The following is a 25,288-nucleotide window of genomic DNA, read 5'->3' on the forward strand; positions in this document are numbered from 1 at the left end:
TCTGTCCCCTCCTGTCCTCTTGCCTCTCCATCCCTCAGAGCTTCTGCCCCATCTCAACCCAATGGGAGCAATTGGCTCATGCCACAGGTCAATGGGACTCAGATGTTGCTGGTCTAGGGCACAAGCTTGGGACTAGAGTCAGGATGGCTGGGTTATCATCCTGCCCTGTCACTAGGGTTCCACTTGTAATATGCTGTCTGTCTCTGTGCCCACTGGCATACTGCCCCACGGTCCCTATCTGCCCAACTGCAGCCACAGGGTTGTTGAGAGGGGACTGGAAGGATGGTAGTGGGCTATGCAGACCCAGGGGCGGGAGACCCAGGGCTGCCTCTCAGGCACCCCCTCCCCCCGCCATGGCTGTTGATCTGAGAGTGCATGTCTTATGGCAGCTTTGCCACCCTGTGGAGGACCCAGAACCTTAACCTAGACAGATTCCCAAGGCCACCTCCAGGAGTGAGCTTGAGGTGTAGCAGCCTGTAGGGGCTGCTGGGCAAGGGATGCAACCCTGAGTGGGTGGAGCTCTGGGCACCTTGCATCTGTTTAATCAGAATGGCCATATCTTCTGACCCAGAGTCCTGCTAGCCAGGTGATCTTGGGCAACCCCTCTCTGCCACAATTTCCTAATTTGAACAAGGGGCACAAAACAATTCCTATATTATAGGATGGTCTTGAGGATTAAATTAATACATAATAAGCATTTAGCATGGGACCTAGCACATAGTAAATGCTCAATAAATGTAAGTTGTTATTATCTTTTAAATATTTTGGAAGGGTTCATTTATGATTTCATTTTAAAACTAAGCATGGTATCAGAGGATAGTCACAGGAATACATTGTTTCTGCCCTTGCAGGCCACTACAGAAATCGGGGGTCCTGGGCTCTTCCTGCTCAGCCCTGTGTCTACCTGTGGTTCGCAGAGAATTCAGGGAGATAAGAGCCCTGGGCACTGGATCAAGCTAGAGATCCTTATGATTGCTGTCCAGCGGGCTTCAGGCATCACGTGGGATGCATAAAAGACATGTCTTCCACCAAGCTGTGTGAAGGCATTCCACTTGTAATATGCTGCCTCTCTGCCCATCAGCATCAGCCGCTGCCTGTCTGCTGGTGCCAAGGAGGACAGGACAGTTATTACCTACTGACCATTTTCTACTTTCTGGGAATCTATTATCAAACTCTCAAAGGTGAACTAAATGTCCATGGGGAGCCCAGCTCTGGCTCCCAGGGTCCAAGGGAAGGAGCAGACAGGTGTTTGACCTCTAAGAGCCCCTGGTTTAGCTGGAGACAGACACCCAGCCCAAATCAGGCTGCGCTGGAGTATGGTGGAAGGTTTAGGGGAGCAGTGGGACATCCTGGGTTCTCCTTCTGTCCCTAGAGACACCCAGCAGGGTGCCCTGTCCCTGGAGACAGCTTGGGTTGCAGTGCCTCCTGTGGCTGTTATTTTCTTGGCTTCCAGTGCAGCCCAGAGTGACACCATTTTCCTGTAATAGCTCTATGGCTATCTTTGACCAGGGCAGGCTTAGTCCTGCTGCTTTGAAAGCCGTTCCATCTTTCTCTTTGCAGCTGATGACTTTGCATCTTTCTGTTTTGAACTGTCATGTACTGACTTCCCAGTGTGGCTCCCAGGGGACACAATCTTTGTTCCTGATTTATTTTCAAGTTCTGAGGGGCACCCACTCGTGTTTGCAACCAGAGACTACCTCCACCTACATTTTTTGCAGCAGACTTTCAAACTCAGATGTCTATAAGGCCCAGGCAGATACCACCTGTGAGTGAGGGGACCACAAGAAAGTGATGGCTGTGTGCAATGGGGAGGCATTAGGGAGCGTGGGGGACTGTGGAGAATGGGAGATTGAGTGCCTAGTCCGAAGGGGTCAGCACTTCTTAGCTCTGGCAGATGGCTGCAACGTGGGAAGGTGGGCCAGTATTGCCAGATCATCTACTTTTCTTCAAGAAAAGTCAGAAATGTGAATTTTGAAATCTTGAAATCTTTTGACTTATAAGGCTTCAGCTATTTTTGAGTCTTAGGAGGGGAGAGGGAAAGGGGTGCTGTCCTTGAAAGTAAGCCAGCTCTGCCTTCCAGCTGTGGCATCTTGGTGCTAAAGTCAGATGTGCACAGCCTGTCCTGAGCTGCCGGCGCTGCTGCCAGGCTCTTGAAACAGCTCGGTATTGTCACTGCTCCAGCTGGGCTATAGTTCAGGAAGCTGTCTCCAAGCGGGAAAGCGCTGACTGGGGGCCTTGGTTACTCCAAGAGAAATGCTGGACAGACAGTGTCACCTGAGAAGGAAGGTCTGGGGTGCTGGGGCCACCACACTTGGAGGAGCTTTCTGGCTTTAACCGGAGGTGCTCTCCTGGGTGTCTTGCTGGGTTCAGAACAGGACATCATGGGTCTCACTCCCCTGCATGTTCCAAGTTAGTTTTCACTGCCAGCCAATAAACTTAGGGGCTTTTGAGGGCTGTTGGTAGGGCCCACCCATCTACCCTTAGGGCTCATGGGGGAGAGAGAATGGGTCCTCCTGAGTCCATGGAGGCTGGCAAAGCTGAGGTCAACCCAGGGATTAGAGTGCAGGAGAGGACCAGACTGAAGCTCAAGTAGGGCTCTGGGAGTTTGGAGTACGGAGGCATTCAAGAGTGGTGAGGTCTGAGGAGAACTGGAGTTCAGAGACAGCAGTGGCCAGTGAGGGCCAGAGTGGCCAAGGAGGGCTTCATGGAGGAAGCAGGCCTTTGAGGGAAAGGGTGCGATTTGGAGAGGTGGGAGAGAGTGCAGAAGACAGAGAGGGATGGTAGGGCAGGTGTCAAGTCCAGTGATAGTTACTTCCTAGAGCTGAGTGCTGGGTGGGATACCTGGCTATGTTGAGCTCTTTTCTCATTTATTTCTCGCAATACCTTATGAGGTGGTGTTTTCATCATCTTTGAAAGAGGGGGAGGCAGCGACAGTCTGCCTAGCATCACACAGAGGGAAAGTGATACAGCCAGCTCTGGAGCCCAGCATTGGGACCCATAGCCATTAAGTTCACACTGTCTTAGGAACAGGGGACACTGAAGAAGCCATCTGATGGAGATGTGGCTGGCTGGGTGGCCAGTGCCCTTGAGGCCTGTCGTCCTGCACAGCTTTGGTTTATTTCCCCTGTGACTGCCACGTCCCTGGCATCTGTAGAGAATGGCCCAGAGCAGGTGCTCAGTGTCTCCTAGGTGGGATGAATCGCCTTGAGGAGGCTTTCGGATGTGGGAAGAGGTGAAGGCCTGGTACTGGGATAGAGTGAACTTGGCATGAGATGGGTGGTGATGGACAGGTCAACCCCCAGCATCCTTTGGGTTTAACATTCTGGGAACTGGGAGTGGTCTGGGTGAGAGCCCAGGCTTGGTGGCAGTGGGTGGGAGAGCTGAAGAGGCTGGTTTGGGGGGACTACCAGGATGGGCATGGGAGGGATGGGGAGACACAGCAGTGTGCCTCTTCTGGGCTTGGGGAGGAGATGGGTGTAGCATGGAACAGGGCCCTCAAGGATCATGCAGACTTACTAAGAAGCTAAAAACCCATAAAAAATTTAAGGACAGGATGAGAGTTGGGTAACAGCACAGAACAGCTTGAGGTACCATAGCAGCTAAAGTGTCATTACTGGAGCAACCAGGGCTAAAGCAGGGACTGGCGTCTCAGAGCTCCTGCCCGTGGGCCCAGCTCCCCTGCTGTTTCATTATTCTTCTCCAGGAGGAAATGCCTAGCAGGGGCCTGGGGCCTACTGAGGCATCCAGGTGGGCTGTGGTGGGTGCTCCCCTCATGCCTGTAGGTGCTGTCACTTCCTCCCTCCCCAGGGCCTCCCTGTGCAGGCCCCACCCTGGGCTCCACAGGGGAAGGCCTGCCAATGAGAGAAGGAGGTCACAGCATGTCCCTTGCCTTGTTGGCCAGCAGTGCCTGCCTCTCCCTGTGAAAATGGCTCCAGCTCCCTCAGTTGTTTCTGGAGGCTGCTCAGGGAGAGAGGGGAGAGGCCTGAGCCCCTTCTCATTCTCTATGCGGTTCTGGTGGGACCACAGGTCTTGGCCCGGGCCCTGCACAGAGTGGGGGTCAGTAGGGTATGAGGATGACGGGGTAATTTTGGGTTTGTTAGTTATTTAGGTATGTCTGTCTTGTCACAACTGCCTGACATTAATGATTATAACCCAGAACTACATTTAGGGTCTACAGAGATTAGTGGTCATGAGTAGTGGGTGACTCTCAGCAGGGATCTTGGAGATGGCAAACTGTTGGGGACTTGGGGTCCAAGGATCTGCATTCTAGGCTGGCTCTATCCATATGGCACCTGAGTGGCTCCAGCAAGTCGTCCCCTGCCCTGGGCCCCAGTGTCCTCACCTGGAGTGCAAAGAGACTGGACTCTTGAAGAGCTATTGAAATTGCCCTTGGATTTTAGGAGCCCTCTCTGACTTGTTTAGACTAGGTGAATGTGCCTGGGCGCTAAGCTTGGCATCTCAGGGCTCAAAGCAGGTGCTGTTCTGCCTTGCTCTGAGAGTCCAGGGGAGAGACAGCAGCCCCTGTGTCCTCTATGAAAATAACTCTGCCTATAGAGGCCATGCCTGGTTCTGAGCTCTGCCCTAGACCCTGCGTGGGCTGAAAGAGGAGCATTGTCTCTCCTCCAAGGAGCCAACCAACTAGCCCGAAGGAGGGGAGGGGGACCCCACCCACTGCTGGAGAGTGGGCTATCCAGATAGTGGCTGTAAGGGATGTGGGAAGTTTCCCAGGGCTTGGCCATGTAGTCCTCTAACGAGCAGCAATACTCACTTGGGAGCTTGCTAGAAAGGCAAAGGCTCAGGCCCCAACTCTGAGTCACTGAACCTGCATTTTAACAAGATAGCCGTGGTCCATGTACACGCTAAAGTTGGGAACTGCCACTCTGGGGCACTTGACTTCAATTCTTTTGACCACAAGTAGAGATGTATTTCCACGGGCAGGGAGATGAAAATCCCACGAAATAATACTTAGACTTAGGTATGTTACATGCTGATATCTTCACTTTCATTATATAATTTTTGATGCTGAGATCAGAACCTATGAAATTTGTTTTACAACTCCCTAAATTGCTGAGACCTGGAGTTTAAAAATCATCATGTTAGCAGACACCCTGTCTGATGCTTGAGAAACAAGGGTTAAATTGGTGGGGGTGGGGAGGGGTCAAATGTTTAGAGGATGCCAAATACCCTTGACTCCTCAGAGAGAAAATGTTGCTGATTTCCAAGGCCACCTGCCACTGGCTCCGTGTTTCAGAATTTTTCCACTTCCCCGGGGTTGAGGAGCTGAGGCTCCCGCACACTGAGGTCTCTGCTTCCTCTGGCTTCTGTGGCACACTTGGCCCAGTGACTAGGCCTGAGCATGCGGGCTGCAGAGCGTTGGGAATGTGTTGTCTCTAGAGTCCTCTCTGTGAATGAGGCTGAGAGTGGACTGGACTGGGAGGGATGGATTGGCAGCCAGCAGGCTCCCATGGCTTCTTCCACCTGCCCCAGGCAGGCTGGCCCCTCTCTTCCCACATTGAAGTAGGCAGCATAGCCTCTGGGCTGGCCCTGCCCAGGGGGCTACCTGACAGCTGACTAGGGAGAGAATTTCAGCCCTGGTTGTATACTCTGGGTGAAGGTGTGACTTGTCACTAGCACTTTATGGGGGTGAAGGAAGAGAGGGAACAGAGAAGGAGAGAGAAAATAGAGAAGACCCAGAGCCTGACAGATAGCAGCTGGCTGTGTGCATCATGGTCACCAAGGGTGCGCTGCTGAGCCCGGGACACAGCCCCCTGCTGCACCAGGCAGCATAGGAAGCAGCCCTGGGGGAGGTGGGGTGGAGACTTTGGTGGATGTGATGAGTGGATTTAACATCAGGTGAGTGGTGGTACCGGGCTGGGCCCTGCAGCTGGCCTGGGATCCAAGGAAGCCTGGGCCTCTTATAGCAGTAAAAAGCAAAACAATAAGCCGGAAAGTGAACAGAGTCTTCCTAGGCTTCCTTGGGGGCTTCCAGAAGGATGTGCTGCCAGGGCGAGTTGGCTGCTGAGGCCTGGAGAGGAAGAGCGTGATGAAGGAAGGGGGAGCAGGGCTGCCTCACGTGGGGCCTCCAGTGACGATTCCCCGAGAAGGCTGGCAGGCAGCAGAGGTCCCATCTGGTTTGCAGGTCACTGAACTCATCCCTGGGGATTGGAGAAGGAGGTAATGCCACTAATGCCTGGCTGTTCTTAAAAGGATTGGCTAAATTTACAGCTCCTAATGCCATTTGTCATGGGGCAGGAGAGGATGTGGAGAGGTTACTGTCTCTGGCCTGCGGGCACTCCTGATGCCAGCCTTACCTTTCCCCCCAGGCCCTGGTCCCTGAAGACGCACCGTGAGACCCCCCAGGCTCCAAGCCAGGCAGGGCCAGAGGGTGGAAGGACAGGCTGCCCCAAGGTGTCAGCAGAAGCCCCTTGAGCCCTGGTTTTCTACAGAAGCCACAGGGCACTGGGCTGAGAGCAGTGAGAGAGGAAGGGACAGGAGGGAGAACAGGGTTTGTGTGGGTCCAGGGGTGGTGCAGGGGACACCACGTGGGGAGAGGTGCCTTTTCATTAGAGAACATGGGTGTTTATTGTTTCTGGCCTTAAAAACAGCCTGGTTTGCCAGCCATTGGCCATCATGATAAGCATACATTGTGATTGGGCGCAGCAGGGGTGGGTAGCCCTGGGCCGGATGGGGCAGGGTGAGGTCCCTCACTGCAGTTGCAGCTCTAGGAAGAGAGCGTGGCTGGCTGTCTTTTTCCCCAGACAGCCACAGATGTGTCCGAGTTCACCGGCCTAAGACTTCTCTGGAGGGTTCTTCTGCAGCCTGGGCCCCTCCACGCTCTGTCAAGCTGTGCCCACTCGCGCCACCCCCACCCCCCGCCTTCTGCCTACAGGCTCAGGGCTGCCGCCCCTTTGGTGCCCTTAACAGCAAAGTGTGGCCTCAGCTCTTTCCCTCCTGCTGCTGCATGCTGCTTTGTTCCTCCTCATCCATCACCTGGCAGGGCGAGGAGGGCAGCAGGGGGTGCCGAGCGTTCCTGAGATTCTGCCTCTGTGTCCCAGATGGCTGCAGTCAGAGATGACCCCTGTCCTCTTCCTTTTTCTTTCTTCCTCTGGTTCTATCTTCCTTCTCTCTCTCTGACCAGTGAAACAGAAGCTCCCCTTGCTGCTCTCTCTACTTAGCCAGCAACCAGCTGCGTGGGGATTTCCCATCTGGATCTTACTGTGGGTGAGAAACGGAGTCCAGTGGAGACCCCTAAGAGCTCCAGGCAGGAAGGCGGCAAACCAAGCCTTTCCCCAGGTCTCCAGCAGGCTGAGCAAGTTCTACTGTGCTCCTCCTCACTCTTCCTGCCTTAAAAAAAAATTGGTGGGAATTCTATGTATACACCCCAAAGAATTGAACACAAGGACTTAGATATTCATGCACCCAAGTTCATAGCTACACTATTCACAACAGCCAAAGGTGGAAACAACCCCAAAATCCATGGATGAACAAAATATGGTGTATACATACAATTTATTATCATAATACAATGCCTTATTTAGCCATAAAAAAGCATGAAATTCTGATACATGTTACAGCAGGGATGAATCTTGAAAGCTTTATGCTAAGTGAACTAATCCAGTGACCCAAGGACAAATGCTGTGTGATTCTGCTTCTGTGAAGTACCCAGAATAGGCAAATTCATAGAGACCAAAGGCAGTGTAGTGGTCACCAAGGCTGGGAGGAAGGGGAGTGGGGAGTTAATTTTTAATGGGCACAGGATTTCTGTTCAGGTTGGTGAAAAGTTCTAGAATAATGGTTTATAATATTGTGAATGTACTTAAAGCCACTGAATTATTTACTCAAAATGGTTAAGGGATATGTTGTGTATGTTTTACCACTAAAAATGAAAAAACGGAGCCTAAATGCCTGGCTGAACGTGCAGCCTGAGAGCAAGGAGGGGGGCCGGGGAGGCGGCTGCGGCTCCCTTTCCTCCTCCTCCTCATTATCCTCTGTAAATGGGCTGGGGCCTAGGGCCTTTCTGCTCTGAATGTTCCCCCACCTCTGAAGAAAGAACCTCTCAGCTCTCTGTCTAGGGCTCATTCTGGAGCAAAGAAGTGATGTCTTCGCCTGAGTCCTGCCATAAGACAGTTTTCTAGGAGCTGGAGTCCCTGGGAGACAGTGAAGGGGGACAGGACGGTGAGGGGTGCTATGACCTGGTTGTCACTGTGGGTAGCTGGGGCTCAACCCACTGGGACCTGCTGAGGGACTGTCTGAACACACCTCAGAGCTGTCACTGAAGAGGGGAGTATCTGTCCCGTCACAGGTGGCCGGGGGGTGTTAGTGCTTCATGCTTCCAGGTTGCAGGCACTCTTCTTGACTTAAAAATGTGGTGGGAATTCTATGTATACACCCCAAAGAGGCAAGAGGGCCAGGTGGGTTCCTGCATAATCTCGTGACCTATGTAGCAGAGATACTGTCAGGCTGCCCTGCGTGAATCTGGTCAGGCAGCAATGCCCTAAGGGACAAGAGGTCTGAGAGGATTTGGGGACATAAGAGGCTTCTGTTGGGGGAGGTCTCTTTTCCCTTCTTGGGACTGAAATGCTGCAGGGTTTGGATGGGTCTCAAAGTCTGTCCCTTTCCTCTGTGAACCAGTGTGAGTTTGGGGTGATTACGGTGCCCAGGCTCCCTCACAGGGCTGTGGCACAGCCCGGGGAGACTCATGCGTGTCTGGGAGAGCCCAGTGAAGCAGGCCAGAGGCTCCTGGGCTGGCAGAGCCCAATGCTCCATCCTCATAGAAACAGCTCTGTGTAGAGTCCTGCAAAACTGGGTACTCTGACTATGCCCGTTAGGTGTGCCAGGACACACTTGATAAGATCTGACGTCTTTGAGGAATTTTGGGCATGGCCTTAGGTTCTGACCTATCCTGCAGGCAGCTCTTTTTCAGCCTGCTCTGAACATCAGCCTTATCATTCCCACCCAGCTGAGGCTACCTGCTGAGCCTGTTCCCAGTGAGGAATAAGAAAATAAGAAAAATATATGCTTGTGCACGTAACACACACACACACATACACACATGCGCGCGCAGAGCACTTGAAGAAATCACTGCTCATTGGAAGGGCAGTGAGGAATCTGAGAACTGGGAGATAACCTGAGGGCCTGAGCAGGCTGCCAAGAAGTGGAGTGGAGGAGGGGCAGCGGGTGTAGGTAGAGTGGGGTCATCTTGGAGCTTTGCTATGTGAACCTGGGCAAGTTACTTAACCTCTCTGAACCTCTGTTTTCTCTTCTATGTAGTATAATTATTCTGATTTCATAGGGTTGTTGTTAGGGTGAAGTGGATGAAGGCTGAGAAGAGTGTGACTCGTGACGCGGCCACGGTAGACTTTTGCCATTCCTATTACTAGTAGAAGGTGCTGTGTTCATTCCCATCACCGAGGCTGGGTGGATCCCTTGTCTATCAGCAGCCATTAAACCAGAGGATTGGACTAATTGTCAGTAGGCCTTTAGGCCCTGTTCTATATACCCTGAGCATAAGGACCTCTAGATTTGGAAGGTAGGGGGAAGGAGAAACTACTTCCAGGTGAGGGAACGTTGTGAGCATAAGCACAGAAGCAGGGAAGAGCATCCTGTTTTCCAATGCTGTATAATAAATTATTGCAAACTTAGCATCTTCAAAAAATACCATTTATTTTTCTCACAGTTCTATAAGTCAGTCTGGTACAGCATATCATGAGCCTGAAATTAAGGTGTTGGCCAGCTGAATTCTCAGCTGGAGGCTCTGGGGAAAATATATCTGCTTCCAAGCTCATTGGTCTGCAGAATTTACTTCCTTATGGTTGTAGTACTGAGGTGCCCACTTCCTTGCTGGTTGTTGACTGAGGATTGCTGTCAACTACTGAAGGCGCCTGTGTGCCTTGCCAGGTGCCCCTCTGTCTACAACCTGTCAACAGTGTCACGCCTTTCCCGCCCTTTGGATCCCTGGCTGCTTCTGCTGTCTCTGATCTCTAGTCCCAAATTTAAAAGGCTCATGTGCTTGGATCAGGCCCTCTTGAATAGTCTCTCCATTTTAGGGCCACTGATTTGGAATTTAATTACACTTGCAAAATAAAATCCCTTCTCTAGATTCATGTTTGAGTAACTTGGGAGAAGGTGTACACACCCAGGACCATCTTGGAATTCAGCCTACCTCACCTGACAGGGATGAGGGGCAAAGTATCCAGGGGCAGGAGCAGGGCATGGGCTTGGACATGGGTGCCATTGCAGCAGGAAGGCTAAAGTGGGTGCAGGTGGTGGGAAAGGTGTGAGACTATAGGCTTTGAAAGACAGGTGAAGGAGGAGGCACTGGACATCCCCCAACCCGCCCTGCTTGTGGCCCTGTATCACTAGATGCACTTATCCCAAGCTGGGCTGACTCCTTGTAGACCCGCTGCCATCCTGGCCTCTGCATCTGGGTTTCCTCATTCTAATGAGGGCAGCTCCTCCCTCTAGGATGGGAAGAGTCAGAGGCCACTGAGCTCAGGAGCCCAGAGCAAGCGCCTGGAGCACCTCAGAGCTCCCCTGCAGCCTCTTTCAGCAGCCGGAAACTAAAACATGAGTCCGGAAACCAGTTGAGGATGTGTTCACCAACTGGACATTCTTTCTCCTCATTCTGTCACCCTCTGAGAAGGCTGCGAGGGTGTGGGGACTCAACACGCATAGTCTCGGCAGCATTTCTGGAACCTGGTGGACCCGTCCCCTTCCTATTCTGGGTTCATTACAACTCAACACTCAACAAACCCTTGACTATTGGCAAATAACTATATTCCAGAAAAGTTGTCAGTAATTCAAGGTTTTGAAATTCAAATGCTCCTTTCGATGTACTAGGACCTCGCTTGTGTCATCAACAGTAGCATCACACAGCCCTTGTGGTCTCAGACCCTTGCATACATTGTTGGAGTCTTTATTATTCAGGGCTTTGTGTGGAGGTGGCTTGGTAGAAGACACCATACAGGCGCTGGGTTTCCTCTGGCTGAGTTGGATTTTCCATGGAGGTTATGGGGTTTAAATAATAAAAGGGGCACAATACACGCTTTAAAGCTCCTTCCCATCTGGCCTTAAGCCCATCAGAGGAAGGGGCAGGTCCCTGGCCTAGAAGTGAGAGAGGTTCTAGATCTTTGGCTCTGAGGTGGGTCCAGATAAGAACTGCTGGGGGTAAGGAGGTGGGAGGGGATAGTGAGGGTGTCCCAGCAGGCTTAGGCCTCTGCAGGGCTAGGTTGACCCAGTCTGGTTGTGCGGCGGGGGGACCACAGTTGTGTTGGTGGACGTTAGTTAGCCAATATTCCAGGAATACATGGTCACTTATGCCTGGCTACCCCCAAGGGGGTTAACCCGGCAGTATCCACAGCTAGGCCACACCTGCACAGACAACCCACCATTGTCGTTCTATTATCCTATAGGCTGAGCGTAGCATGTGTCCTAATAGCTGCACCATTGCAAGGCTGCAAAATTGTGCTTAGAACTTCAGGTCTGCAGGCTTCAACTAATTTAGGGCACAGTCTGGTGACCAAAGAGAAGAAAGGTTTTCCTTTTTAGAAGGAAGGATTTTCTTGGAGGGCCCAGGCCCTATCGAGGGTTTGTGTCTGGGCACCCCTTGTACGTGCTAACTCTGGGGTCAAGGTCATCAAAGTCTGCCGTCTGTTTTATTCTGCTTTGTCATAGTAATTCTGTTCAATCTAAGTTGGGAAATGAGGCTTGGGTGATAGGCTGGGTTTGTCTTCTGCTTTACCTAGGTTTAAGTCCTTGGTGTGCACTGACTCTGATGTTGTACAAGTTACTGTGCTGGCCAGTCAGGGCTTTGTGTGAAGGCAGACCTACCTGCCTTTGATGGCCTCAGTTTCCCTCCCTACCCAGTGGGAATTACAGTCTATCCCTTATGCTAAAGGCAAGCCAGTAGCCCACTGACTTCCAGGTTGTTGGGAGACCACAGTGCTGAGATGGATGAGTCAGTGTTTCCAGGAGCAGAGAGTATTTTCCAAGTGGGGGACTTGTCCTCACCTCCAGTAGCATCTCATAGAGTCTGTCCTCTTTCTCGCCAGCTCCAGCCCAGGCCCCTGAGCTGGAGAGATGGAAAACTCCTCAGCAGCGTCGGCCTCCTCCGAGGCGGGGAGCAGCCGCTCCCAGGAGATCGAGGAGCTGGAACGCTTCATCGACAGCTACGTGCTCGAGTACCAGGTGCAGGGGCTGCTGTCTGACAAGACAGAGGGTGACGGCGAGAGCGAGAGGACCCAGTCCCACATCTCTCAGGTGAGCCCCAGGGTGACAAACTCAGCAGGGTGATGCAGGGGACCCTGATTCTGGAAGCTTCCAGTCACCTTGCCCTAGACTCCCAAGGTGTGGATGGTCTCACCCAGTAGAGTATCCAGAATCCTTCAAGTGAGGTTTCTGGATACAACCAGGAAGTACCTTGGCTGTGCATGTGACCCCTCTGACCCATCTCCCCTGCTTACTGGACCACTAGGGCAACATCCTGACTCACAAGTCTTTGAATACACATCCTCTGAGCACCTACAACATGCCAGGCACTGTTCCCTGTCCTCAGTAAGCTTATGTTCTAAAGGAGATCTGGAAATTATAGCTTATCCATAATGCATACCATCAAAGGGCTATAACTTGTCTATATTTTTTGTGATTTAGAATATTGGCAGTTTTTGGCAGCCATAGAAATGAGTCTCTTGGGCTACATACTCAGGGCTCCATGTGCCAGATGCACTTAGACATATTAATCTGACCAGAAACTCAGTTTGGCCTCTCCCCCTCCTGAGTCAGCCTGTGGCAGCTCTGACCTTGGATAAGAGGTGAACTCAGATGCAAGATTGTGGGCTGAGATTTGAAAGTCTCAAGTTCTCCCAAATAAAGTGTGACTGCATTAGGGGCAGGACCCTACTTCATGGACAAATATTATACCTTTGCCTAATTCCATAAATACATAATAGATAGTTTGTTCAAGAGTTGTTCCAGGGCGCATCCCTAGCTCAATGATTAAGGCACCAGCCACGTGCACTGGAGCTGGTGGGTTCAAACCCAGCCTAGTCCTGCTGAACAACAACAAAAAATAGCCGGATGTTGTGTCAGGTGCCTGTAGTCCCAGCTACTCTTAGGAAGCTGAGGCAAGAGAATCGCTTGAGCCCAAGAGTTAGAAGTTGCTGTGAGCTGTGATGTCATGGCACTCTATAGAAGGTGACAAAGTGAGATTCTGCCTCAACAACAGCAACAAAAAAAGAGTTGTCCCAGATTTGCTTCTAGCTACCTATGTGACCTTCGGCAAAGCCGTCAATGTCTCTGGGGCTTAGTTTTCTTATCTGGCAAATGGGGATGACCCTGCTGCCTTTGAAGTGTTGGAAGAGATAATTAGAGGTACAAAAGCACAGAGAATAGGAGTGTTGGCTGCACAAGGAATGTCTCTTCTCTTGTCTGGAGTGAAGGTCCCACATATCTATCTCTTGTACTTTTTGTCCTGAAATTTGGGACTCCTGTGGCAAGAAGAAGGTGCACCCTGCTTTGGAGAAAAGCCAAGTGCAACCACTTGGCTCACTGTCTGGAGAGAAAACCTGAATCCTTTAGCTTTTTAGAAAGCCAGAAAACATATGCAGCTTTCCTAGATCTCACACTAGAAGTCATCCTGGGAGATGCCAAAGCCACAATGATTCCTGTCCCATCTGGGGAGCAGGAACCAGAAAATAACCCCAACAGAGAAGTAGAAATAGATGTGATGCTTTCCTTACTGTCCTTGAAGTTCCAAATTATAAGTAGATAAGCCTGTAATCTATTCATCATTCAATCTGCAAGTGTTTATCCAGCCCCTCCCCTGGGCCAGCCACGATTCCAGGAGGAGGTGTCCAGGCGTGAGCAAAACTGACAAAAAGCTCTGCCTCCTGGGACTTACATTTTAGTGGTGGGTGATCATCACGATGGAGAAAAATGAAGCAAGAAAATGGAAGGGAGTCGGGTGGGAAGGAGCCAGTAGGACTTGCAGTTTTAAGTAGAGTGGTCAAGGAAGAAGGCAAGGAAGAAGGGGCCGGGAAGAGCCGTGCAGGTGTCTGGGCAGGAGCACTGGGCTGAGAGAGCAGCTGTGCATAGGGCCAGGCCGAAAGAGAAGTCTGGGCTCAGGAAGGGGGCCAGGGTGTCCGGACAGAGGGCGAGGGGGAGAGAGCTACAGACACAGGGGAGTGGGACCCTGTGGATGGGAGGTACGAGGTCTAAGGCTTGAGGTGGCCTCATGTTAGAAAGAAGGATGCAAGGAGGAGCCAGGGGTGTAGTGGGGGCAGTTTGAGAAAGTCACAGGGGTGACTGCTGGGGCTCTGCTGCCAGGCCATGTAGGAGGGGCTGAGATGGCTCACCGAGCAGTAGGGACCATGATGGGGGACAAAAGGCTGGCTGGGGTTGGCTCCAGGAGAGCAAAGGAGATGGATGGGAGACAAGGAGTGTAGCGTGACTGACCACTCTGGGGAGCTCTGCTGTGAAGAGCAGAGACACGTAGTCTTGTTTGGCAAGTGAGGTCAACTCAGGAGCAAAGGGTCTGTGCGTTGTTTGGAGTGGTGGGGCACAGGGAGGGTTGCTGGACCCTTGGCCTCTCCACGCCACCCAGGGGCCATCCACAGGGACAGGAGGGGAATACAAGTATGCAGCCTTGCATTGAAAGTGACATCCCCAACTTTTCTCCAGCGACTTTCTGCTGTGAAGAAGCAAGTGCAGAGCTATGGAGATGACGTCAACCAGGACCGAGGTCTCTCCAGGGAGGAGGGCACCGTGGGGTGAGGAGGGGGGAAGATGAGGGAGTGACGATGGTGGTATCCCCTGGAGGCCAAGCCAAGCAAGGAGGGGTTGGGCATGGGGCAGGAGCTGGCTGCTGAGGCTGCAGGGCTCCTGGACTGGAGGGCTTCGTGAGCCCAGGAACTGGTGGAACCCTGAGCTAGAAGACAGGGTATGCAAGAGTAAGGTGGCCAGGAAGGGCTGGGTATGCAGAGGGGCAGGAGGAGACCAGGAGGAGAGCTGGTCATGAGTGCTGAAATCACCAAGATAGCAGAAAGGGGTGTTGGAGAGGGTGGCTATGATGTAGGAGAAAAGTCCTCCAGGAGTGCAGAAAATGAGGTCAGGGTGGTAGCTTGGTGGTCTGCAACTGACTGTAAGGAAGGTGGCAAGAGGGTTCTTTATTTTCATAGTTTATTGTTGAAAAACTATCCTTATTGTACAGCTAACATATCATGACCTGGAGTGGATTGGAATAACATGATCAGGATAGATTAAAAAATTCTAAGGGAAATTAGCCTCTTTGGGTTGGCTGGGGGTGGTGGGGTGGTGGGGGACTGGGTGACCCAACTCTCATCCTAGAGCTGACTTTCCCAGGAATAGGCTGGGTGGACAGACGTGTGGGCTGGCCTGGTGTTCTAGGGCGTGTGCTGCCTGTTTCCCCTGCTGGGTGGAACCTGGGGCCTCTGGTGGGGCACCCTTGAAAGTTCCTACAGCTGCAGTATGCTTTTATAAGAGGAGAGGCCAAGGAAAGCATGAAACTTCACCCCAGAGGATGCTTTGCTGATGGTAGAATGCCTGTGCCCGGAGCAGACATCTGGGAGACAGTTTGGGAAAGAGGGGCCCTCCGCATGCCTCTGGTCTCCCTGGGATGACTGACCGTGAGCTCTTGGAAGGTGAGAGCCCTCAGTCTGGGCCCTGCATTTCTGGCTCCTGCTGCTGGGATCAGCTGGGCCTGACTCACACTTGGATGCCCACATCTGGATGGCAGGCAGCCAACCGAGGAGGGGCTTCTAAACTGATGTCTGTTGTGAGGTGGAATGTGGAGAACACCACCTCCTGTGACATTTGGATGCATTCTTTAAACTTTCCTCATGCTTTGGACTTCCCTTGGAGAATGCAAACACCTGGCAAGATTCTGGGACCCGCCTGCATGCCTCTGGAAAGGGGGGGCATTTCAATCCTTCTACCAAGCCACTCACTGCCTTCCCTCCTCCCACATCCACAAATGCACCTGGGGTACAAACGCCAGAGGAGACAGCTGTGGCCAGCTCTAAGCAAGGCCAGGGCCAGACGTGTAAACATGATACTTCTTCAAAAAAAACCCAGCTTTATGGGAAATATTTCTGCTAAAGCACTCTTGCTTGTTTTTATTTAATCTGATGACTGTTTTAAATGGGAGCTAAAAAAAAAAAAAAACCCAAACACTCAGAGAATGTGCCTATCTGCCTGTCTGTGGTGATGTTTTGATTCTGCTGGGAGAGGAAAATTGTTAAGAATTTTGAAAACCTTAAGAAAACTTGGGGGAGTGGAGAGGAATGTTGCTGCTCTTCATTGGTGGGGTCATTTTTTTAGGATCTGAGATGTGATACTTGACACTCAAGAAGAAAATATCTCATGATGCTGTAACAGTTGTGCCCCTCCCCCAGGCCTCCCTCAGTAACAACTGGAAAGAAAAGCTGGGGGGGTGGGGGTGGATGGATAGATAGATAGACAGATACTTGCTCTTCCTTTCCCTTAGATGAGTACCTAGAGAGCATGTGTTTTACCTTCCCCAACACTTTCTGGATACCATGTTTAAAATTACATTTCTTCCCTATATTTTAGGAGCACCTACTCTCCAGTGGATTCAAAGTCTCCAGAGTCACATACACAAAATTCTTGGTCTGTCCTTAGGGGGAGGAGGGATTATAGTTCTATTCTGAAGGAGGGAAACTGAGGCACGGAAATGGAAAATGCTCAAACCACATTGTTCAGTGGTGACTGTACTGGGACTTGGAACCACACCCCTAACCCACCTACCTCTAGTTTCTTCCTGGGTACAGGCTGGGACTGATAGGGTGTTGGGTGGTTAATATACATTTTCTTCCTATGGAAATAGCATTAGGACCCCAAATTTCATTGACCACAAACCTTTTGGGGATGAGATGAGGATGTTATATGCAGGGAAAACTTTGTCACTTCTGATTTTAGTAGATAATCTGATGGATCATCAGAAAGCTTTAAGGCAGTGTTTGCAACGCCAGCTGAACATAGACTCACTTAGGGAGCATTGAAAAATATTGTTGTACTGGCCCCAACTCCAGAGATCCAGTTGAATGGGGAGGGGCCTGGGCACGGACGTTTGCACAAGCCCTTGTGGTACTCTGATGTCCCACTGAGGTTGACAGCCACAGTTGGGGCAAGGCTGTCTCTCTTCCCCACCTTTATGGCCAGCTGCCTCCTGCTGCAATCTATTGGAAGGATAGAATGTAGGGCCACTGGGAAGAGCAGGTACATTTAATAAAGGCATGGTTTCCAAGAAATTCTTGTTAACAGGACAAATTAAGAGCCAGGGAGCATGAAAATAACTCCAGTAGTCCTTTCTGGTGCTGTCATGCAGTTGGAAGTCCTAGGTTTTATCTAAAATGCAAAATGATTTTTCTTTTTTAACTCCCATGGGCCTGTGTCCTAAGCAAAGTGATGTTTGAAAGAGGGAAGCAGTGGTGGAGATGTGTAGGATTGGGCTGGGAGTGTTCACATTGACTTGATATCTTTTTCTAACATATTTTTCCTTCTCTTTCCCTTCATATTTCTCCTTCATTCTGCCTTCCCTCTTCACCATTCCTTCATCCCTTTTTAAATCCCATTTCTTCATTTCTTCCTGCCCTTAAATCCATTTACCTCCCTATCTTTGCTCATAGGAGGAAGCGCTCAATGGTGGACCACCCATGAAGGGCTTAACAGAAGAAGTGAGTTCACAGGAGGACTGCAGGGTGGTTGAGCATGGGGGATTTGTTATATATTGCCCCTTATTTAAAACTATCTATCTACCTATCTAGCCTCACTCTGTGCCTTGGATAGAGTACCATGGTGTCATAGCTCACAGCAACCTCAACTCTTGGGTTTAAGTGATCCTCTTGTCTCAGCCTCCGGAGTAGCTGGGACTACAGGCACTTGTCACAATGCCTGGGTAGTTTTTCTGTTTTTAGTAGAGATGGGGGTCTCACTCTTGTGAGAGGGTTAGGGTTAGGGTTGGTCTCAAACTCCTGAGCTCAGGCAACCCACCTACCTCAGCCTCCTGGAGTGCTAGGTTTATGGACGTGAGCCACTGCACCTGGTCTAAAAATGTCTATTTTTAATTATATGAGTACTTTGTGCATTGATTTTCCTGGTGCACAAGAATTCAAATACTATCAATAAAATCTTCCTGAGTTACCACTTCATTCTACTCACTGTCTAACGCCTACCTCCCAGCCAGTTGGTGAATTACTTGCTCACCACTTTTCATGCATTTACTGACGTATATGAGACTCAGAAAGATATTATTTCAAAAATCACGATCATAGCCAGTGCATATCTTGTTCAATAACTTGATTTTTTCACCTAGCCACATGCCCTAGGGATTCTTTCTGTGTTTGTACATCTACCATATTCTTTTCAATGGCTGCACAGTTGTCCACGGTATGCATTTATTTAACCATTCACTGAATGGCTATTCAGGTGACTTCTAAATTTTCCCCTGGAAATACATGACACTTGAGTGCATTCTGTGTAACAGACCTCCTTCTGCACAAATAAATGTGTTTTTGTAGGTAGATGCTGAGCAGTAGAATTAATATTAATAGCCATTACCAGATTGCTCTCCAAATGGTGGCTGTCCTGGTATACTCAGTGCCACCAGTGTATTGAGACATCTTGTCATTTTAATTCCCATCCTCTTGATTTCTAGTGAGATTGAACATCTTAAATTTGATTACCAGTTATTTTTAATAGGTTAAAATTTTATTTTATTAAAGCAGCAATTAGGAAAACAAATAATTGGAAAATAGAAGAAAACCCACCCTCATTTTATGTCAGTGAATGTAATTTTTGTGGATTTTTCTTCTTTATAGCCCTTTTATAAAGTTGTACTTTTAGCCTACATGTAAGTTTTATCTTGTTTATTTAGCATGATCTCCAGACATTGTTTAGTGGTGGTTTTTAGCATAAAATGTAGTTGTTTAAATCTATTCTTTTTCTGCCAGGTAATACTGGCTAAGTAGTTAAATATAATATAATTCGGGATAACCTTTATTAATTCAGGCTCTGTCATAGGCTCCAGGGGCAAAGCTATGAACAGGACAGCTATGATCTCTGTCCTTTTAAGGCCTCGTTTTCCGGGGGTTGGGGAGGCAGAGGCAGACAACAGGCAGAGAAGGAAACCTGATATTAGGAGGTGATGTGTGCCCAAGTGAGGCAGGAGGTGAGTGGGCCAAGGTCAGACTCAAGGAGACAGAGGAAGAAGAGGACTGGCTGAATGGGATTACTCCTACTGCCATGTGGGGAATGGAGAGATGAGGGCGAGTGGGCAAGCGAGAAAGCGGGAGACCGGACAGCTGGCTCCTCGGTCCAGGGAGAGGCGATGGGGACTCGGACAGTGTGGTCACTGTGGAGGTGGTGAGATGCCATCATAGTCTAGGCATACTCTGAAGGCGCTGACACCATGCTTGACCCTAAGGCGTTTAGCCTGAGCAAATAGAAAGATTAGACTTTCTAGAAATAAGATATGAAGATCCTGGAAGAGCAGCTTTGGGGAGCAAAGGTCAAGTGTTCAGTTTTGGACGTGAAAGGTTTAAGGCAGTGTTAGGCATCTTAATGGAGACACTGGTCTAGCCCTTCAGTGTGCAAAGTTTATGTCTGGAGGAGGGAAATGAACTGAATATTTACATTTGTAAATAATCAGTATGATGGTGTTCTGAGCCCAAGAAGTGAGGAGAGGGTAAAGATTGAGCTCTAAGTTAAGACACTGGGGAATTGAGGAGAAACTATCAAAGGAGACTGGAGTGTTTCTCACATGTTTAACTCCTTACACCCACATAATTCTTTGAAGAAGATGCTCTTATTATCGAAATGTACTGAAAATGTTTCTTTTTTTTTTTAATTAAATCATAGCTGTGTACATTAATGTAATCATGGGGCACCATACACTGGTTTTATAGACCATTTGACATATTTTCATCACACTGGTGAACATAGCCTTCCTGGCATTTTCTTAGACTCACTGCATTTTCTATCTGTCATTTTTCCTGGCTCTTTGAATGGGCGCCTCTTGCTCACCCTGCCACTTTTGGGCTCTATATCCCTGAGTAAATTACTTAATCATGCGCCTCCTCAGCCTCCACGTTTGCCGAGTGGGGGAAGTGAGATTGCTTAGGAAGCCAGGAGGAGTACCTCGATTTAAAGGAAAGTTTTCTACATCTATGGTAATTTTTTCTTCAATGTCTAGTTGATCGTCTCAATACTATATATTTATCCATGAATTTCTCCTTTCCTGCAATTAAAAACACTACCTTTATCATACACTAAGTTCTCATTTGTACATTTGCTCATGGCTACAGTTTTATCAGTTGAGCTCCTTTTCTATCCCTGAACTGATTCAACGCCTTGCCTTGGCTCTTGCCTTATGATACACTTTGACATCTGGTGGGGACAGTCCCTCGGGGGAGTTTTAGACACCATTGAAAAGTAGGGTGAGACCTTTAGGGTTAGGACATGCACCACACCTGCTCTGTGCTTTTCCCTTCTCATCCTCCAGCTCCAATGCTCAGGGCCTCGTGGTCTCTCTCATCCTCCCCAAAGTCTGCCCGTAAAACCTACCCATCCTGCCATGCAAATGGCTGATAGCTTACTTTAATTGTTTTTTTATGGTGAAATGCTCACCGTGTGCTGATAAGAGCAATGAATAATAGAATAAACGTTTGAGTGTGGAACAAACAACTGTACTCTCATGTTTATTAAATTTTGACCCCGTGTCATATTTGTCCCAGATTTTTCAATTCAGACGTAAGTTATCACAGCTGTGGTGTAGGCCCTAAGACAACTCTTGTGAATCCCATGTTCACTGCTCACATATACTACATGTGACAACTTCCCCGTTTTCCTGCCTCTTTCTCTTGGATGACCTTTTCAAGTAAGACACCACTTTCACGCCAAGAGGACTCAGAGGATGAGGAGGCTCAAAGCTGTAAGCCTGTTGGCCTTCAAGGAGAAATGTTGTTCTACGCAAGGGATTTCCAGGCCCAGCCAGGGCTGAGGAGAGTGTCGGGAGAGGTGGGAGGGAACCTTCTCTGTTCTTCCTCATGTCATCCAAGTCGGGACAGGTTCTAGAGATTTTCTAGGTGGTGGCTCAGAGAAGGCAGAGTATTGGCGGGAGATGGTGTTGCTGAGAGCAGAATCCTAGAAGAGATGGGGAAGAAATTTGGAATTGGGCGGGAGAACTCACAGAAGACCAGGGAGGAGGCACATGTCACTGATGGAGGTGGCTCAGGTAGCAGCCCTGGAGCGGGTGCCCCTGGGGCCTCCGTGTGGCCCAGGGTCTGAGGGCAGCCCCACAAGCTCCGTGAGTAGAGCTTGCTGAGGTCACTGTGATGATTCACACTAACTCCCTCTGTTCTCTCCATCCCTCTCCTGTGTGGGGCTGTGCCCACATCCAGCCTCGTGGGTCTCAGACTGGCTTTCTGTGGACTTCATCGTCATAATCGCTTTTCTGTGTGCACATCACTCTCTTTGCCCGCTGATTCTGTCCCTGCTCCTGGATCTGTTTCTTCTTTTTCATCTCTACCACCACTGCTCTGCTAATGAGCCTAAACATGGGGCCTCCTCTTCCAATCTGCTTTCCCTACCTCAGCCTTCCCTAGAAGGTAACAAGAGCCTTTGTCCCCTGTCTGCCGAGATGATGACCCTGACTTCTTTAGCTTGACAGCCACCGTCTGCCTCCCAGCTGGCTGGTGTTCCCTTGTACCTGTTGACACACATGGACTTGCTCTTCTGAGAATCCTGGGGTGCCTGCCTTCCTTCCCCCACACCCCTTCTGAGAGCACGCCCTTCCTCATCTCCACCTCTCCTTGCACAGCTGTGGTTTGACGTGTCTTTCCTCTCCTGTGAGGGCTCTTTGTTACGGGTGCCCCACAGAAGACATTCAGGAAATGGCATTTGTTGGCCGAAGTAAAGTTAGGGATGACCTTGGACAACGCAGGTAGTGTCCTTGAAACTTGGAACTGCTCTGAAAAGCTCACTAAGGGGGGTGCTGTTGCATACAGAGGGACACATGTGAAACCTCTGTGTCCGCTTGCCAGGAGGAGCCAGCTCAGCTACCAACTGCACTGTCCCAGGGACCATGCTGACCCAGGAGGAGGTGTGCCCACCCGTAAGTCACCACGGTATGGATGTCACATTGGTGGTGCACAGCTGGGGTTGAAGCGTTTGGGATGCCTGGAAAGGGAGAAGCCTTTTTTCTGAGAAGCTACCCTAGGATGGGATGAGGAGTGGGGGGAGGGGAGGCTACCAGGTGCCTTGGTGGCCCCGACCCCATTCTGTCATCTGGCTCCACCTGGGGAGGGAGAAGCTGCTCCAGTGTGGAAAGCAGAGGGATCGTTTTCACAGTACTTGAAACATTACGTATATATACCCATCCATAGATACACACACACATACTTACAAGTGCGTGTACGTGTATGTATGCACATATAGCACTTTTTGTTTTGGAATTATTTTAGATTTATAGTCAAGGTGCAAAAATAGTACAGGGTGTTCCCATATACTTGTCACTTTTAGGAAATGACATCTTACGTAACCACAGTACAGTTATCAGAAGTAGGAAATTGACTTTGGCACACTGCTCTTAACTAGAAACTTCATTCAGATTTCACCGGTTGTTCCTCTACTGTCCTTTTTCTGTTCCACGATGCACATTTGCATTTAATTACCCTCCTTCCCCGCCAATCTTGGTCTTGTCTTTCCTTTTTCAACCTTGATACTTTTGAAGAGTTAAGATCACTGGTTTTGCAGAAAGCTCCTCAGTCTGGGTGGCCCGAGGTTGTCTCACTACCATGTTGTGAGTTTTGGCAAGAACCCCCCGGGAGTGCTCTGCACCCCTCAGCGCAGCGCACCCCACCGGGGAGTCTGTGTGGATGTGTGTTGTTACTGGTCACCTTATCACGTGGCTGACATGGTGTCTAATGGGTTTCTCATTTTTTTCTCTTTCCCTTTCTGTAATTAATAAATACCTTGAGGGAGAAACTTTGAGATGTAATTTTTGAAACAGGAAATTCAATCCAGGGAATTGTTCAGCCAGAGCTGAGAAGCCACACAGCCAGAGATTAGCCGCCTCAGGTCGCTATGACCATCTCTTAACTTGATGAGCCACACAGGAAGAGTTGGCAGAGCTCTAGGGACAGGATCAGACACAAAAGCCTGTCTGGGGAGGGCCGGAGCCATGAGAGAGAGCTGGGGTCTGCTGGCAGTACCATCTGGGGCATAGAGGGGAGAAAAGCCCCCTATGCTTTTCTCTGTGTGCAGGACCCTGAGAATCTCAGTCCGCAGGGGTCAGCCCCTCTGCAGTGTAGAGCAGCGGTAGGCAGAAGTGGGTCTGACGACTTTGCCTTTTCTCTAGGGCTGCACCGTCCGATATGGTAGCCACAAACCACATGTGGCTCTCGAGCACTTAAAATGTAGCCCATCCAAGCTAAGATATGTTCTATGTGGATTTCAAAAACTTAGTACAGGTAGAAGAATATAAAATATCTCATCAATAAATTCTTATATTGATTACCTGTTGGAGTGATATTTTGATATATTGGATTAAATAAAACATATCATTTAATATAATTCTACCTGTTTTTTTTTTTTAGAATCTGGCTACCAGAAAATTTAACATTATGCCTGTGGCTCATTATGCCCGTGTCTCTCAGCTCATTTCAGTTGGGCAGTCCTGCTCTAAAGCGCCCTTGCCCCCAGCCTGTGTTCCCGGCATCTTAATGATTTGTCTTTCCGGGGAAAAGGTCAATGCCCTTATCCAGCTGCTAGCAGGGTGTGTCCAGCCAAGGATTTAGAAAACCAGGACTGCCGTGGCCTGGAGTCACCCACACTCACAGTTTGACCAGGACACCAGGTGCATCAAATGTGCAGAGATGAGGCTTCCCCTTGGTGCTTGTGCCTCCCGCCAAGTGGAGGGAAGGTCGGGGCTCAGCAGCGCTGCTGGGGCTGGCTGATGTTTAACACGATGCTGAAAGCGCCTGACTACTGACTGCTTCATACCTATGCAGTGCTCAAAGGTCCTTTAGGTCAGTGCTGCAAAGTCACCCAGCCTGGCCGCCCCTATTTTATAGGTGATTAAATGAAGCCTGAGAGATCTCATGGATTTTAGTGGCTCCCAGACTTCCAGGGTGTCACTTGGGGAGCTCATCAAAATGCTGATCACCAGGCCCTGGCCTCACAGAGGGTAGAGGGTGGGGCACAGGGACCTATGTAGCAGACTGCGGACTCACACACAGGTGAGACCACATTTGGGGCACACCACCCTCTGAGCTCTGAGGGGCTGTGAGTAATGGGACTAGGCTTAAGCCAGATGGCCAGACTGAACTCTTCCCTGATGCTGGGTCCATTGTCTTTTGTCTCACCTCCAGCTCCAGCCATACCTTTGACATTGTAGAGGGCTTCTGTGGCTGAAGCCAGGTCAGGTGGTTAAGCGTGGCGATGGTTGTCCTAAACTCAGAATAATCTGGTGTCATGAAGCCGGGTCTGCATCACTTTGGTGGACTTATGTGAAGGGAAATTAGTTTGCCTCCCTTAAGCATACACCAAAGGTTCATCTCAGTGTACAGTTTGAAGATGCCACCTTGGACCTGGAGGTAGGGAAGGATTTGCTGTTGCAAATGGCTGAGTGGGATTTTATTCTGGTGCTACTGTGGAAGGGCAGGCCCACACCTGGGGGCCAGGGCAGAGTGAGGATGAGGCTGATTGTTGTGTCATCGCTGACCCCTCCTTTGTGTCCTGCAGTGGACAGCGGACTGCAATGAGCCTCCAGACGACAGCTGTTCCTTCTCCCGAGGGCGAGCCCCGCCACAGCAGGTAGGGAGCCAGCTCTGCACGCTGTCTGGGGAGTCCTGTGTCTTGTCTGTCTGGGATCTTGGGCTGGCCCATGGTAGGGAGTACAGGAAGGTGGGAGAGAGAAGGGTGCTCCGGCCCCTTTGGAAAGCCCACCCTGAATTCCCTGGCTGCAGTGAAGTGCCCCTGACCTGAACTGGTCACTATGTAAGGTTGCTTTTCAGTAGCAGCATTATATATAATAGCAAACATCTGCAAACAACCTGAATGTCCACTTCATGTTACATCCTCACAGTGGATATAGTATGGCAGGCAGGTGACTAAATTGGAGGTTCATGCATTGACACTGATGGACCCCACAAACAATGGAACGTGTAGCATTTTCCTGCTGGTGGGCCCTTTGGAGATCACCTCTGCTTCAGGTCTGCAGAGGGCCTGGGAGGAGCAATTTGTTGAGCGCAGG

The 25,288-nt window shown here is 50.0% G+C and overlaps 1 protein-coding gene across 8 annotated transcripts in view; it reads left to right on the plus strand.

The window, feature by feature from the left end:
* Positions 1-25,288, plus strand: part of CTIF (cap binding complex dependent translation initiation factor) — a 313,526-nt gene that overhangs the window by 66,927 nt on the left and 221,311 nt on the right. For 5 of the 8 annotated variants that reach the window (XM_053571551.1, XM_053571550.1, XM_053571555.1 and 2 more), the window contains 3 exons: positions 12,051-12,258; positions 17,664-17,711; positions 24,778-24,849. In XM_053571551.1, the coding sequence (XP_053427526.1) occupies positions 12,079-12,258; positions 17,664-17,711; positions 24,778-24,849 (300 nt within the window). In that variant the 5' untranslated portion in view covers positions 12,051-12,078. Of the gene's footprint in view, positions 1-1,746; positions 1,766-12,050; positions 12,259-17,663; positions 17,712-24,777; positions 24,850-25,288 lie in introns of those variants that run through there. The other 3 variants (XM_053571556.1, XM_053571557.1, XM_053571554.1) reach the window with 2 other exon arrangements.

Source organism: Nycticebus coucang, chromosome 19 (assembly GCF_027406575.1).
Source record: "Nycticebus coucang isolate mNycCou1 chromosome 19, mNycCou1.pri, whole genome shotgun sequence".
Classification (NCBI taxonomy): domain Eukaryota; kingdom Metazoa; phylum Chordata; class Mammalia; order Primates; family Lorisidae; genus Nycticebus; species Nycticebus coucang.